Here is a 17,357-nt window from a genome sequence, read left to right on the forward strand (position 1 = left end):
TCAGTGTGATGTTAATATAAAGTTTTAAAGGGCTCTCTGCAAACACACACTTGTCAGCCTGCCTGTGGCGTCTGTTCAGGGATAAAAAGGGAAAAATGCTAAAATATTGACTAAAAGAAAAGTCACACTCTCGCCACAGTGCCAGTATTAGATACTAGTTTGTGGTTTGGACTATTTGACCACATTATTGCCTGTGTGTGGGCAAATGGCACACGCTCAAAATCTTACCACAGGCTCTTACTTTTCACACCACACGCTCCAGGGCAAAGCTAATGGAGCAGCAGATGGAGTTTAACAGTGCAGATATGAAACAGACACAGTTATATTCACTGGGAATTCATCGCTGTGTTTTCACAGATATGATCCTGAACAGAAATGTGTGGAGGTCGGCTTTTTTAAGTCATCGTGTATTAAAGATTATACAACTACAATTATGAGCTTATACATCTATGTTCTGATAAGTCCTTCGTTACAAAGGGAACTAACAACTCTATTAGCTGTACATCAGTCACTTCATAATGCTAGTGAGTCATTGCATAGAAATGTGTAGAAATATCTGGTTGTGATAATAAGTGCAAATCTGCATTTATTATTGTTAACAATCTACTTTATTCATAAGTGAAACAAACATTTTTACCCAAATTAATTCAAAGTAGTTCAGTGGGCGTTCTAAACTCTTTTGAATTGGCTGTTTTCTTGTCCTCTGGTGATGCAGGTTACAGTTTTCTTACTGAAACTGTAAAAGTGACTGCAGTAACTGAGCCATGGCAAAGTAAAGACCAGCTGCAGGACTCAGTGCACAGATCCCTCACAGATCTCAGCTGCACAAAGAGCTGTTCACCTGTTTATTTAGAGTTGGGTGAATCTCGACTCAGAACAACAAACTAGAGTTGTTGCTGTTGTCGTGATTGACAGCGCCACTAACGTTTCCGCTCAAGCGACTGCTACTGGTCCCTTTTTTATCAAAAGTTTATTCATATTCACCATATCACATGTCAAAAATCAAACCAAATTCAACAGTGCACTTCCCTGGGTCTTTAGAAACACACAAGCCAAGTGTGAAGCTGATAAGATGAACGGTTCTAAAGATATGCGTTGCACATAACACAAGAGATTTCTTGAATTATTAGATAGATGGCTTAGTAGAAGGTTTCTCCCAAAACTCATTCATATATTGATCTTTTGTATGATTTTTGACACTTTGGCCTTTATGCTATACCTTTCAGTAATTAATCAAAGACCCGCTTGCATCCAGGTATAATGTTTAAGTACACAGCAAACACGCTGCTGCATACCTCACATAGTTTCGGCCTCAGCAGAGCTGTGCAGATTTGATCGAGACATCCCAAAGAAGAAGAAGAACATTTAGCTTGAGCAGCAGCAGCTCTTACGTAACAAGCTGCAAACAGCACCTCAGGGACCAAGAAAGACGACAGCATCCACAACTTTGTACAAACAGGGGTTGTTCCATGATTGTGATACATTTGGATTCCATTCACACTCCGACGCCCCCGGTTAATAAATTCTCCCTGATTTTACAGTGTTTTTTTTCCCTCCATTGAGTCTGTCCTCAGATACTCAGTGCTATTTATAAGACGCACAGAGCCGAACGAGTTACTCACTGGAGCGCGAGTGTCTATTTCCAGCCTTAAAGAGCGCTTTATTATTTCTAGGTTGTTAGCTTTTTTTGGCTGCAGGGCCATTAATAGCTCGGGTTCAGTCCATGTTGCCTCCCCACACATTCACCCAGTCCACATTCACACTTAGTGAAGTGTGAGGGCAGAAACGTCTCATCTGTCAGAGCACTGCAGCCGGGAGTCTACCTGGAAAGCAGACAGAGGAGGACAGTTAGGATGTGATGAATGAGATTAGGGACAAAAGGAGAGTAACTAGAATGACACTCAGTGGAGCGCATACCTCTGCCAAGGCCCAACAGTCCCCTTGGATTCAATCAAGCTGCACCAAATTTCTTTTTTCTCCATCAAGATCCATGAATTATTCCCTGGGAAAATGGTAAAAAGGTTGAAAAATGCCCCCTTACCTTCAACTACATTTAACGGCTTCTGCCCTGACCCATATTGCATCCTGCCATTAAGTATTGTGCAAGTCTGTTAGGCAATTTTTTTGCATTTTCTTGCTTACAAACAATGGGCAGGGGTCCAAACACAACCTCCCTGGCATATGGGTAATAAAAGCTGCATGTGGATTTAAAGGAGCTGTCTTAAAGTTGTTGTGCATCCTTGATTCCTAAAAACAAATTCTTTCTCCTCTCTGCAGGTTGAGCCAGCTGGCACTTCCACCCTCCACAGTCAAGGTATGACCAGGTAAATTTCCCTTATCCCATAAAGAAGCTTTTTTCACATTTAGTGTTTTTCACATCAACAGTTCCATGAGCAGTTAACGTCGTTAATAACAGAGAGACGGTCCTTGAACATAACCATTTATAGAGCTCCTTCCTCGTTACCTGGCAGGCATCATGTAGAGCTGTTTTCATCTGAGACCCGATACAAGGTTTTTTTCCCCTAAACAGACACGTTGACCCGAGGCTGTGCAGAGCTTTGCGGTCTGGTAAACACTGCGGGTGATAAACATGCTGATACACAAATGATTGATCAATCATTAATTTCCCATCCCATTGTACTCTGGAGTGTTTCTGCATTCTTGGAGGGTTGATTATTTGACCGACTCTCTGGCATCTTATCAAAACCCTGAGCTGCCTTCTCCCCTTCCTGTCTTTATCAGACTCTCACACATGGTGCAAAACTGATTATTAACTGATGGGGGGACGCACACAATATTGGCAGCACACCAGACAACCCGGCACAGTAAGACAATGGAGAGTGGCATATAAAGAATAATAAGATTAAACTTTGACGCGCTGATTAGAACGACAAGGGACCTGTTGTGACATATTTGTAAAGGTTATCATGTTTAAGCCAAAGGTTCAAGGTTTACCCCTCTCTAATCATTCCCTCCTAAAGCTATCTGGGTTTATTTGTGTATAGAGAAATAGGTCATGAATGGTGATACAGACTGGTGCGTTTATCACAACCCACCTCCCAATAATTTCCTGTTTCTTCTGAGTGAATTTATCAGTTTGCAACAAAGGTTTAATCATAAGTTTAAGGTCTAGGGATCAAATTGCAGGATTTCTTTCAAATGCAGTTTGATCATCTATTATTGGGCAGTAGTATATAAGTGGATATTTAGTTCGAAGAGCCAGATTCATGCTGAGTGTCCCAGTGCTGCAGGCAGAGGAAGGTCGTCCAGTCTGGTGCTTTGTTTCTATTTGACTTATATGCTAGTCATCATATATAGGTTCTTCCTTGACCCCCCCTCCCCATCCTTCCACAAAGTTTTATGGAAATCCGTCCCGTAGTGTTTGCGTAATCTTGCCAAAGGACAAACGGACAGGGCTGAAATCCTAACCTTGTTTCCTGAGGTAAGAAAAGCAAAGACTGATCATCGATAAATAATAATCCCGGGTGTAGATACAAATTCGACAGAGATATAATGCCGGAAGTTCTCATTTTCATCCTGCAGCTTCCTGAATTTCAAATGAAGTTTCCTTACATATGCTTACAAAAAAAGTTACCAATAATATATGCTTGCAGTTGCATCACCAAGTAGTTTCTGGTAAAAAATAAATAAAAAAGGAATGCAGTCGTATGATTTATTCCCCTTCACACGCTACTTGCATGGTGCACAGATGAATGTGAGGCGATGGCAGTGTTGGAGGGATGAAATAAGTCTAAAAATAGGTCTGCTTTGGAAAACACTGCAGTATCAGGGCGACATGGCTTGTAGCTTTGTGTGGTCTGACTGTGGTAATGCGGCAGCGCTGCTACCACAGGCAGGGTCACATTAGCATTCACAGCTAATGACAGGTGACATGAAAGGCTCCCGCAAGGCTGTAACACACATCATGTTTCAGTGGCAGTTTACGCCGTCGGCCTCAGGGTTCCGTCAGTCCTCTGTCACACACAGCAGCCAAAGCATTTTCCCCGTGTTGTCAGATGGGACTCAGTATAGATACTCCCAGTTTCAAAAGGCCAGAATTTAATTTTCCCATGAACTGATCATTTCAAGTCTAACATGAACCCACTAAGGATGCTCTTGGCTGACAGATTTTCAACCAATTGTTTTGAAAGATAATCCAATCAGTGACAAGCACTACTTCCTCCCTTGGGCCTGACTCGCAGATCAATACAGTTCACAGTTCACCCACTCTCTGTTGACATCCTCTACATTGACCCCAGAGCCACAGTATACTGCCGTGAGAAACAATTAGAGGAGAAAGGATAAAACATGGCGCCATGGTCAGGGGTTTAAATAGCAAAAAAAAAATGTTTTATAACAGTGAGTGGAAGTGACGGAGAGAGAGATTTAGTGGAGGAGGAGAAAAGACACGGCCACCGAATAAATGAGGATGAAGGGATGCAGGGATCGGCAAAGCTGTTAAACATCGCAAGCTATTAATCTCTGCTGCTGCAATCCCACTGGAGATCAGATCCACTAAGATCCAATTAACTTCTTCTGCAGGAGGAAGCAGCCTCCACTGACTGGTTCACCCCACACTGCACGATGAACAGGGGACATCCCCGAGCCGGGGACTGTCAAACCATCAGCGTGAGATCTGACAGCACAGCTCCAAACACATTTACTCAGTAGCCAGACATCCTGTGGTATATCAGAGAGGAAATTTACGTTGTGGCAAATCTCTGCAGTGCAAACTTCAACTGTTAAAAGTGTTTGTACAGCTGCAGACGCGTACGTTCCTTCTTTGTGCTCTTATCATGCTGCAAAAGCTACGAGTCCTGAGTCGGCAGTGTTCAGTTGGTTCTCGATGGGCAGAAACCACAAGCCACACATACACACACGCAAACACACACACACAGCATGGCTCTAAGGTGACCTCCAGCTTACAATACCTTCCATAAGCCCGTTGACTCTCTGCTCTTCCTCCATTTAACACTTCTTCAGTCTCATTTACACCAGTCACTGCTTCCTTCCATCTGTCCTTGAACGTGAAGCCAGGCACATCGACAGTATAGCAATGTCTGTGTGGCCATGATCGGTCATGATTTGCGTCCTCCCAGCCAAAAACCACATCAAGTCAGGTTGATTAGCGTTTGTTTCCCTGCCAGACCAATCAGACCTCCCTTTGGCTCGAGAGGCCAACACTCTCCAGCACAGGGAGAGTGAATCTGTGGGGAGGCAGGCCAACACATACCTCTGATTATCTCAATGCAACGCTAACACCGAAACACGTTTTTTGGCTCAAGCTATTCGGAGTTTACAGTTTATTAATTAAGGGAAAACGGTCAAACCCAGAGAGGAATGAATTGATCTCTACCACAAAACACATTGTTTTCGAAAAAATCCACTAATCCCCCTGTTTAAGATAATTACCCTTATTTGCATGACACTGTCTTTCCGGAGTTCATCACTGTGTCGGGATGTGTATATATGCACAAGTGTGTATGTCTGTCTTTGTCGATGTCTGTTAGAGTGTGTATGTGTGTGTTTGAGAGTGCAAGACACAAGCTCATAACATTGCTCTGCCAAGCTCCCAGCGCTAATCCTATTGTAGCAGAAGCAGTAGCTTGTGCAGCGGAGCATCCAGGGCACAGTGATGAGCGACCACAACAAACAGCGGGACGCTCCGCCATCTCTCTCAGGCATTCTGAAGAGATCACAAGCATGGCAGCATGCACACTTAATGAGCCAGTATGAAGTACACTTTCCCCTCCGGCTCCACATTTATGTTTATGTGTTAATGTAGAGAAGGGTGTAGTATTTTAATGAACAATTCAATATAACAGTCTATAAATTTGACTGAGTAAGCCCAATGCAAATAAACAGTGTCTTCTTCTTCTTTGTTCGGTTTATTGGCGGGTGGCGACCAACATCAAGGTGCATTACCGCCTTCTACTGTGTCTTCTTCTTCTTCTTGATTGAAATGAAGAAGATTTTAAGTGATATTTCCTTTTAATCAAAGGCCTTTCCAGTCCTCGTTATGTAGAGCACGAAAAGCAATTGTTATTTGAGCAACGAAAAAGAAGAAATAAAGTAGGTGGTGGTAATGCACCATGACGTTGTTTGCCGACCGCTAATTAACCAAACAAAGAAGAAGAAAAGAAGTAATGGTGGAAATGAAAAGTACACTTACTGTGCATCTTTTTTTGCATATTTTAATTTTAATGCTTCTGTCTTCTTCACAAAGAGAGAGATTTTTAATTTTTTACTCATTTTTGCTACATTTACTTGACATCCATGATTACTCTTTTGAAAACAAATATAATCATTATATAAAATATTAACAGTTATGTGGATTAAACTATCCAAAAGGAAATAACATAGGTCAATTTGATCAAACCTACCAATACAAACCAATACAACATGGAAACTCTTCCTAAGCATGAATATATCGGTACTGATAATCTAATAATAATTTAACACTGACTTCAACCATTCAGCTGGGAAACAAGTACTTTCACTCTTCATACTAATACTTAGTATAACAGTCAGTCAGTCAAATTGTGTTCTGAAAAATAATTTACATTCTCTATATTCTTGCTGAAATCTTGAGAAAAGTTACTAAGCAAACCAATTCCCTCACCAATCTTTGTGTATGCACGGCATATAACACGTGATGGGACACTGAGGAAGAAGCAGAGTCGTATCAAATGAAAACCCCCATCTGCAGATACATGTGTGTTTCTGTGGCTTATAGCTTGCTACTGTACAAATTGAGTGTGAGCCTGCATTAAACAAACGGTTATGTGTTGGTATGCTTTGTGCAGGGAAATATTTAGGTCACAGGCTGGTCCTGGTGGGCTACGTTATCAGGAAGGTCCTAACAGATGGCCCAGGAGCTTTCAACCTCAACATTAATTACATGAGAATGTCCTGTGGTGATGCCGGGCTCTAACCGCTCTGTTTCCTCCCCTCCCTCTCTGTGTCTCTCTCTCTCTCTCTCTCTCAGGTGACACCAATTGAGGAGCATCCAAACCAGACAAGGATGACAACATGGAGATAAAAAGGGAGGGCAGCTGATCCACCTCTTTGAAACTCCACCCGGGGTCAACCTCCCTGTTATCACCACCGCGATCCTCCTCCATCACCTCCACCTCCTCCTCTTCCTCCTCCTACTTCTTCTCCCCCATCCTCACTTCTGCTGCTCTTCCTTTTAACACGCTCATTGAGGCTGCTCAGAACTGGAATGAGGGAGCGTCTTGCCCCTTCCTGAACTGCCTCTAAATCACGGGCTGGTGGGAACACGCTTAGCGGCGTGCTGGTGTTCCGGAGCCACCTGCCCAACAGCTGGTGACCTCCTCACCTCTGTCTGTGATCCACTGAACCTTCCAGGGCGGAGGTTGAGTTGGCAACAAAAAAAAAACACACAAAAAAAAAAACATGTTCCCCTCCAACTCCTGATGCCATACTACTGAATGCTGATCATGAACCTGCCCTATCTGTCTGCCTGTCTGTCTCTGTATGTCTGTCTGTTTCATTGGCTGTCGATCTGCACCAAGTGCCATAGCGTCATTACATTCCTTCAGACTTTGCACTGACCACCAACAACCCTCATGACTTCATCACTGTCTATGTTTACATGCACACGGTAATTCGGCTTTTGGCTTATAAATTGGTCCGATCCTGCTGTTTATAAGAACATCTGCTGTCAAGAAGCTCCTCTGGTGTCCATGGTGCTCCCAGGCCAATTTTCCACAACGTGTTCTACCCAAACTTTCTACACTTTGAGTAGCTGTAAAATTCAAGTTATGTGTAGCAAGTGTTGCACTTTGTCAAAATGTGCTGCAGGACAATGATTCTAAAAGGGTTGCATGTGTTCAAACGTCCGCCAATGTCACATCACCCTGCACATATTATCACAGTATTAACAACATGAACTTCTAACCTAAACACACTGTTTACACACTGTTTGAATGCAGTATTCTCATTATCGATCCAAATTTCGCCGTGCATGTAAACATGACCGCCAACCGAGAGCCACAAAGTGTTACCGTCTAAAGGTCAGTGAATCGGCCTTAAAAATCGGAGCTTTCCCATCTGCAGCTGTTTCCTATGACCCTCGTATGTGTGTTTTCAGTTAGCTTTTAGCACTTAAATCAGTGTAGACAGTGCCACAGGACATGACAGAGATCAGATTTTTCTGCACATTATTTTTCATAAGGTTGCTTGTGATTTTTTCTATTCTTTTTATTGTGTGATTATGGATTTTAAACTGGAGGTGACGGTCTAGGATTGTTTCAGAAGGAAGATGAAGCAGTCTAGGCTCTTTTAAGCAGACACTGGATTATATATTTTGTATCATTTATAATGTTCTTTTCCCAAAAGTACATGACATGCTACTCTTTTGGCTTTTAAGGAGGAACATCTGAGTTTCTGTGTACATAGGAATCTTCTTTTCTTTCATGCAAACCAACCGTTTTTATCCACACTGCCTTATCAGTGAGATGGGTTTCCCTTTAGAGGGGGGAGCTCGCTGATGGTTGGTTTTAAATTTCTGGACACACACACCCACACGGGGGCCGAGTCACTTTTAATGACGGTTTCCAGTCCCGTCCATGCTGGTTACAATAACAGCCATTGTTATAAGAGATCGTTTCCCCCTCGCAATTGTAGATATCCCATTCCACTATCAGTAGAAAGGACCTTTGTAAAGAGCTAGAGTCCCACTCGTCCGATTATTAGAAATCGAAATCCCAGACAGGAAGAGGAAATCCATCGGCCCCGGGGTCTGACTGACGGCGGCCTCTTATCACTCATAATGGATAAGTGAGGAATCTCCCCTTGAAAGCAGATCCTCAGATGTCACTGCAGGAGCTGAGTCCCCCTCAATACCTGCGCCAGAAGTCGACATAGAGATTTCCATAGGAAGTAGAAACACACAATCGACAGAAAACCTGGATTTGATTTGATCACGCTATGCATTATCTTACCTGTAATTATGCAAATTAAATGCAGGGCCCGGGAGGAGGACTACAGCTAGGTTTTTCTCTGTACAAAAGGCAATAGCTTCATTGGGATCCTGTTTTTGTAGTGTGTTACCTGGTGGATACAATTTTACTGAAACCTCGAAGCCACTAATGTAGTCAGAGTTGTTGAAGCGTGTGCATGAAAGGGCGAAAAAGCACTTTGCTGACCTTCAAGAAGACACAGGCGATGTGGAGGAGGGGGATGAGGAGGAGGAGGAGGGGGATGGACTGACCTGAGCGGAGGAGGAAAGGGAGACACCGGGCTGGCCGTTGTAGCGTAGATGTGCGAGCGTGACTCACCGGCTGTGTGCGGGTGCTGTGTGGGCTGCGTCCTTGTTGCCAGATCATTAGCTTTAGCTTCTCTCCAACATGCGTGGAGCTCTCTGAATGTGATTCTGTCCGACCTGATGTGTTTACACACCTCCATCTTCTTAACGAACTAAGCTTCTTACCTTCCTTTTACCGTTTTTTTTTTAATGTTACCAAATGAGTTTTTCTAATAACTACAATAGAGATAAATATATATATAGCTATATCACGCAGCAACTTTTAATATATTGTAAATGATGGCTTGGATGCAATGTATTTATTTGTTTGTTACCATAATGAAGAATAATCTATAAAGGGAAGTTTATGGTTTGAGTATATTACACTTTGTTATATGTCCTTGGGTTTTAGAAAATGCCTGTTTGTTCAACCTTTTGTATCACAATGAATCAACACAATACCTTTCTACATCACTTCCTGTTTACTGTGATCATAAATCGGACATCTCAAACATTCTCCTCACCGAGAGAACTAAAGAAATGCAATGCGATGCTTTGAAGACGACACATTGGTGTCATTGTTAGGGTGCAATACTTTTGCATTCATTTTTGTAGCTCATGTATGTGCTTTTTTTTTCCTGGAAAAGAAGAAGAACAAGAACAAGTCATTTTGCACACTTAAATGTTCAGGGATTTATTTGAACCATAGTCTGGCATCAACTTCTGTCACGTCATGCTCACAGTAAGTGCTGCCATGTTGTCATCTGTCTATATCAGAAGGAGCCTTGGCTCTGGTCAGATGGGTCACAAATTGCGTTTAACTTTTGCCAAATTTAGTTGATTTAGCACCAACCCTCTAGGAGTAGAAGTCCATTGTGTCGAGTAATTCTGTGTTAATAATCACTGAAGTGATGTTTTGAGAATATGCTACTTCTTGTCATACAAGAATCGTGTAAAAAGAGACCTATTTCTGATGTTGAACAGAAAACAGAGGTTATTTTTATTTTTAGAGCAAGTCAATACAGGAGAGGTGGCGGAGAAATCAAAGGATGTTATTCTAGAACTGAACTGTGATGCTCCCTCCGGGAGTTGATAGAAAATGTACATGTCTGTAAATCAAATAAACCTATTTAATCACTTCATACCACCACGCCGTGTCTGTTTCTCTTCATTCTGCCCAACATCCATCACATCCCAGTGAAGCACCACCCAGCAGTGCCTCTATTAAGTAACAGTCTTTGACTTAATCAATTTCACCTCATCTATATTAGGAGCTTTCTTCTCCTAAAGACAAAGATAAGTTGATAGTTGTCACACTATAGACGTGTCTACAGTCTGATGTAACTGAGATGAGCCTTAGATGTAGCTTTATGCCATCAGGCACCAAATAGTGCACATGTCTGCTTGACTGTTATTTTTTGTATATTTACATCCATATGTCATGTGCGAGAGATGTGCGAGAGATCTGTTTAAAAATAGACCCGACATCTCCCGGGGTTTTCCCGGGCTCTAATCCAGGCGTGAGATTCTTTCAAACTGACGGCAGGTGGGCTCAAGAATATTGATCTGAGAGTTGATTGAATCGAATGTCAAGTTCATTTCCACTCGTTTCAGTGTTGAGAAATGAAGTTGGTCACATGGTCTTATATATACAGAGAGGTTATATGTCACATATGAACAAATTACCTGGATAGAAGCTATTGTAGCTGGTTTTGTCACTTGGATGTGAATAGGAATGTATACGATGTACATAGTGTTTTTTTTCCTTAGGATTAGGCTTTGGATTTGGCTCTGTACACAAAAATTTGTCCAAGAGATAGCAGCGATATCTATGGAAGTAATATTGCATTCATCTCAGAGTCTCTGCTCCATTTGTCCTGCCTCAAAATCCCAAAATAAGTTTTGATTTAGCAGTGAAGCAAACATGTCCCACCTGTGTAGTTTATGGGGAGATACTTGTGTCTTTAAGTAGTTATCAGTAATTAAATGATTAAAATTACCTATTTAGATTATATATTGTAATATTATATTATATACTATATTCCTTGCTTACTCCTTTGTGCAGCTTATATCAATCTTTTTATCTAAGTGCTGTCAGAACTGAGTTTACACAAACCAAAGTGATGATGGTACACAAGGATGAGTCAGGTCCGAGGTAATACGGTAATGCAAAAACTATTTGATTTTGAACTTTTGGAACAGAGCAGCGTTCTTCTCCTCTCTCCTCATCGTTACTTACAAAGGTTTGATTTTGATTACCAGCGAGAGACGACCGGAGTCTGTGAATGAACTACTGTATTGTTCAGGTGCAGTGAAGCCGGCCTCTGTGTGACTCCGTTTGTAAAGTAATCTCACGGTCTCCAGAGTGGTTTACAGACGAATTAACACATCACACACGCGACATCCCTGCTGTGGATACAGTCAAGAAAACAAACATAATATTTACCTTCACAGGAAGTGAGGAAGTTCTCAGTGAAGGCCCTCTGTGTGCTGGCTTTCATTAAAAAGGGCAGAGTTACCTAATAGCACTAATGGACATGTCTATGAGAGGGCAACACAAAATTGGGAGTAACGATACACTGCATTTGGACAAAGCAGCTACATTTTAAACGGATCCTCTATCCAACGTGCCCTCTGTTTGAAGAGGGGAAGATTATATAGGAGCCAGAGGAAGCTTTAAGTGGAGAGTCGGTGTGTGATAGCTGGATGACCTGGAGAAATCGACACCCTTTCCCACAGTCGGACCAAAATGTACCCCCAAAGTCAGACGCTTTAATCTGAAAGTCAACACACCTAGTCATGCAGCGGGCAGGAAACACTCGGGGCGTAGACAGGAAAAGGGGAGCCATTCTAGCGAGCGCTGGAATTTCCATTTGCACTTAAACTCACAGAAGGACAAACTTTGTACAAAACTCAGGGTAAATTTAGGTTGAGAAATAGCCACCGGTGAATGTGGAGCCTCAAAATGTCAGCTTGTTCCGGGTGTGAGAGCACACACTGCTACACACTGCGAATCACAGGGGCCTGTTGTTCAGAAGTGTACCCATTTGGGCGTGAAGCCTAAAGTCAGCTTTCAGGTCAGGCAGAAAGATACACCTGATCTGTAAAGTTTTTTAAGATTTAATCTACACGTCCATGCCACACTTGAAATTCACACCATTTCTTTGAGTGTGTCCATGCGTTAAACAGACGTCTTACATATCTGATGAGCTTATTAAAACATTGTCTTTGTGTCTGACTCATTCTCTTACTGATAACAAGGATGATTAAATGGTCTATTGACAGAGCTATTCCACTATTTTAGGACCATTAAAGATTTTTTGATGTGGATAAAGTTTAAGGTGCCACACTTCCATTCTATTTAACTCATTAGCATGTACAGGGTGTATCAGTAAAGCACTCACTAAGTTATCAAGACAAAAGGGATAATGGGCAAGGGATAAATCTATAGTTTTATTATTAAAGCATTTCAGGAGCCAAGTTACACTTAAAAACTAAAATTGTGGGGGTTTATTGGATATCAAAGATTAATACTATGGATATTAATGTTTGCCAGCAAAGAAAGACAATATATCATGCGTTATATATAAAGTTTTTGTTTCGCCAAATAAGTTTTCCGTATGCAGTTTGGCTTATTTTTATGTCATAGCTATTGTGATTGGACATGTGTGCTGTTGCTCTGTATGTCCTGTAATTCAAAACTACCATGGTGTAATTTTTTTAGGCCCCTATACTTGTTAATGTTAAACATTGTTAGTTCCTGATTCGCTGAACTCCATGCTAGATATTTTATTGGTGGCTTGTATGTTTAGTAATTACACTGTCAAGGCTCTTATATACTACTACGTGTCCGTTTCTCGGAGAGTTCTCAGCAGGGGGCAAAGACTCTTTTTGATTTTTACTTCTCCGTCAGTCTACGTCCGGAAAAAATTCACCGCCAAACCCATAGGTGGCGCAACGGAAGACGAGCTCAGAGAAGCCTACCCCATTTGGGAAGAAGAAGTCCACGTGTCTCTGTTGACATGTTAGCTTGCGTCCCACACACTGAACCATGGCAACTAACAGAACTAAATAAAGTGACACCCAGCGGGTCAAAATGCTGATGTAATCGTTTCTTAGCGCAGCGGTTCCCCGGTCTTGTTTCCGAACTGTGTTGCTGATTCCACAGCTTGAATCTGCTTGAGGCTACATGTAGCTAGAAGCTACACGGACCTAGCTCCCCCCAGCTTCCACACACAGTCAGCAGGGACTCCCGACACTAACTACTACTATCCAGTGTTTGCTTCTAACCTGACGGTATTATAGAAACAGTGTCATGATAGAAGTGGAATTAAAGTCGTGACGGCGGGTTCTTGCACTGTTACCACCGCAGTTAGCATGGTGGCTAGCCTAGCCCGCTAGCCTAGCCTGCTAGCGCCGTTTTGAAAGCTTGTTATAACCGTCTGTGACCGTGCACACATGCCCTCAGTGCTCGAACGAGCCACCGTCAGCCGGACAACTCCGCTGGCTTAACACACACGTCACATTAATCGTAGAATCATAGTTGTGTTTGGGTTTGATGCTACATGGAAGTAAACAGGAAGTTTGAGGTCCGGAAATACGGAAATGACGTCATACGGAAATGATGTCGTTCGCGGACCAATCACAGCCAAGAGCGGTCCGTCGGGTCTCAAACATGAAGACGGATAGTTAGAAAAATCAGACGTGTACGAAAAGCTGTACGAAGCATTCGGAGAGGGCGTTTCACGACGGATAGGGCGGTCTTATCTGTCCGTAATAGAAGAAACGGAGAGGCATAAATTGGCCTTTATTCAATTTCTCAGTCACTCATCATTGTGAAGCTTCAAACTAACAATATGTCAAGACACGTGACTCACACCACACGTCAGCGAATTCAACAAGAAGTGTGATTTATTAAGTTTGTACGTTTCTCCTAGAAAATGTTACCACCCTCCTGAGCTGGAATAAGTGATTTCAGACGGAAGGAATCTCTGTTTGTCTGCGTACCTCATAGATGTTTTTATTTCCACAGGTAATTAGGTGGATCTGATGAATAATTGAGTCCCCAGCACAAAGAATGAGGGAGCAGGTATGATCACACAGAACTAGATATTAGACGATCTGCAGGAGAACACATGAAAGTGAGGTATCTGCAGTATCACACCTCTCCTGCGAATCTCTCACCTCTCTCTGTTCACACCCTGCCGACTTTTCCGACCTGCCTCCCAACGTAGATACACCGATACTTTCACTGAAGCAAGTGAGGTGGAAACATTACACAAGTCTCTGTTTCCTCCCAAAGAGAAGTTTGCCATGTTCCCAGACCTGTGGTGTGATAGTGTCATCTGCATTTTGGAGTGAAATACTATCGTCTGCATGTGAATATGAGCTCCAGGGTCTATTTTCCAGAGTTTTAATATTATTTCAGGGAGGAACCGATTTGGTTTCAGTGCATATAGGGTTCAGAGCACATTGTATTTGTATTCTAAGAAAATAAAACATGAATAAATGAGCAAAGGCTTCAGTACACGCTGTACGACAAGAAGACAAAGATAAAAACTGACAAACCAAGTCACCCACTGGCCCATATAGCCGACGTTTCTTTCCACTGACAAGACCGAGCATAAGGTTTAAAATGAGTAACACAGAGTGAGGAACAACAGACGACTCTCCAGGCTACTGGTGCAATTGAGGGGAGAATGCAAGAACAGCGCTTTGCTCTATTAGACTCCACTTGAGGTGGGGAATGCTCATGTTTTTAACCACTGCCATTACGAGAAGACACAGTAAAGCAAACCACAGAATGTTTGTGGTAATAAAACAAACTTCGAAATGTAGGAGACCAGAATATGAAAAGGTAGAGAAATGAATAAGGGTATGTGTAATGTTTTCATTCCATTTACATCCATAATCAAAAAACTACTATTACACTTTTCAAACTCCTCATGGAGTGCTATGTCTTACTTGTGTCAGAGTGAGGTATGGAGGTGGACCCAAATACAGGAGACTGGTTCAGGTGACAAAACAAAACGGGATTTTAATTGAAACAAAGGGTGTTGCATTAAAGCAGAGTAAGAAAACATCCAAAAACAGAAAAATCTAAATCAAAATAATCTGAATTAAGACAAACACTAGAAGATCCAAAAGAGTAGAAATGCAGAGCTGGTGTAATACAAGCTCTAGGGAGGCACATTTCTGAAAAATGGACTCACTAATTACATTGTAAATTAAGGTTGCTATGAATCTATTTTGTCTATAAATCTATAAATCTGCACCAAACAATATAAAAGATTATCAGAATAAGTTCCTCCCTAACACCCCACAACAGTAAAATGCTTCTTATTAGTAGACTAAGAAACTGATACCGGTCATTCTGATACATTATTAGTACTTCTCCTTTTTTCAATTAAAGTAGATTCGATTTTTACTTCAGTAAGATTTTGAAGGGAGGACTCATTCCCATTGTTGCATTGTTACTTGTACTTACTCACAAAATATGTTCTTGCTGGTCGATTAAATAGTATTAGGAAATCTTACTGAAGTAAGATGTTGAATACAGGACTAATTCACAGTGTAGTATTGATGTTTGTACTAGAATGAATCTGGAATGCAAGAATATTCCACTACTGAAATTGAGCAAACATAAAAGTATTTAGACAGAGAACAAAAGAGGCCGAAGAATTGATACCTGAGGTACACCCCACATTATGTTTTTGCTGAAAGATCAACTCACAAAAGATCTTCTTATTTGTAGATTAAAAAGTATCACTACTATTACAAGTATTGTCAACATTTGAAAATATGTTTATACTTTATATTTCAATGTCAGTACAACAGAAGCTACTTTTGAGAGGCCAAACAAAGACAATAAACATCTACAAATTTATCGCACAGAAGAGGTCAAGATCTGTTTCCACAGAGAACATCATGCAGCTGAGAGATTTCCCTCCTCTTCCTTCCCCTTGTTGAGCATCTCTGCTCTCATGTGTCAATGGATGGTCAGGCCTGCGGAGGCAACTAACCTTGAGCTGTCAGCGTCTGCATTAATGCACGGCCCTGCATGTATTACTGTGTCATTAGAGAAGCCGACACATGTTTCAGAGGAAGCATGAGATGTCCTCCTCCTCTTTAGTGTCTGCCCATGTGGAATGAATAAGAGATGTGCTTCATGGTGGTTGAGCAATGTCAATGAAGGACCCAACGCAAATGATTCAAGAAGACGTAAATGGCAAGTAATGGTCGGGCGTGCTGTCACTGGAGCCACGGCAGCAGAAGACGTCATGACCCTCCAGCTAGTTCTAATGATCTCTCCTCATCTCCCAACGCGCCTTCAAGCAGGGGCTTCATTTCAAACTGTGCCAGCGAGGTCCCTGCTGCGATGGGGGATTAATTTGATTTGCATGCTTACTAACAAGGATGTAATGCAAATTGACAGCGGAATAGTGTCAGCGCGACTGTGCTAGTTATGTGCCGCAGTGGGTTCAGTGTCACGGGTGCAGCAAGAAGAAGTTATGAATACCAGAGGTCTTTGAATTAAACATGAGCTTATGCTTGACTTGGCAAAGCGTGAATGATGTTGGTTGCTGTTTTTAGCTCGCTTGTTTCCATATTTAGCTCTACTCTTTCCACTGCAGCATAAACTGATTCAGAATAAACTTCCGTGGCTATTTCTGCATGTGCCTGGGTGTACCCGGGGAGCATCTGCATTCATGTGATCCGCACGTGAGGAGGTGGCAGGGGAAGCAGCTTTGTGAATGACTTAAGTGCGTAGTGCAGAGTGCAGGCAGGGGCAGTGAATGGCAACAGCTCTGTTTGAATGGAAGCAGAAGAGCAAGTTACATTGTATACAGACGGTATGTACACACGCCTACACTCATAACAAAAAGCTGTGTCTGCCGGGTTGCACGCAGGTGTGTACAGCCGGGAAACCACAAATGAACTGATGCATCAAATAGTACACACCAAGACAAACACAAAGAAGTGAATGGGCACATAGAAAACTACTCCGAGAAGAGTTCAAGAGGTCAAATGAGTTAATTTCAGTTTTACTTGTCATTAAACATGGATCCAGGACAGGATATATTTA

The 17,357-nt window shown here is 42.1% G+C and overlaps 1 protein-coding gene across 2 annotated transcripts in view; it reads left to right on the forward strand.

Annotated features, from left to right (window-relative positions):
- The window catches only part of spns2 (SPNS lysolipid transporter 2, sphingosine-1-phosphate), a 69,348-nt gene extending 58,927 nt beyond the window's left edge, over window positions 1-10,421 (forward strand). Inside the window, exons 12-13 of one of the 2 annotated variants that reach the window (XM_061085704.1) lie at window positions 2,278-2,314; window positions 6,989-10,421. In XM_061085704.1, coding sequence (XP_060941687.1) covers window positions 2,278-2,314; window positions 6,989-7,042 — 91 coding nt within the window. In that variant the 3' untranslated portion in view covers window positions 7,043-10,421. Of the gene's footprint in view, window positions 1-2,277; window positions 2,325-6,988 lie in introns of both variants that reach the window. The other variant, XM_061085705.1, reaches the window with a different exon arrangement.
- The last annotated feature ends 6,936 nt before the right edge of the window (window positions 10,422-17,357 follow it).

Source organism: Limanda limanda, chromosome 14, assembly GCF_963576545.1.
Source record: "Limanda limanda chromosome 14, fLimLim1.1, whole genome shotgun sequence".
In the NCBI taxonomy this organism is placed as follows: domain Eukaryota; kingdom Metazoa; phylum Chordata; class Actinopteri; order Pleuronectiformes; family Pleuronectidae; genus Limanda; species Limanda limanda.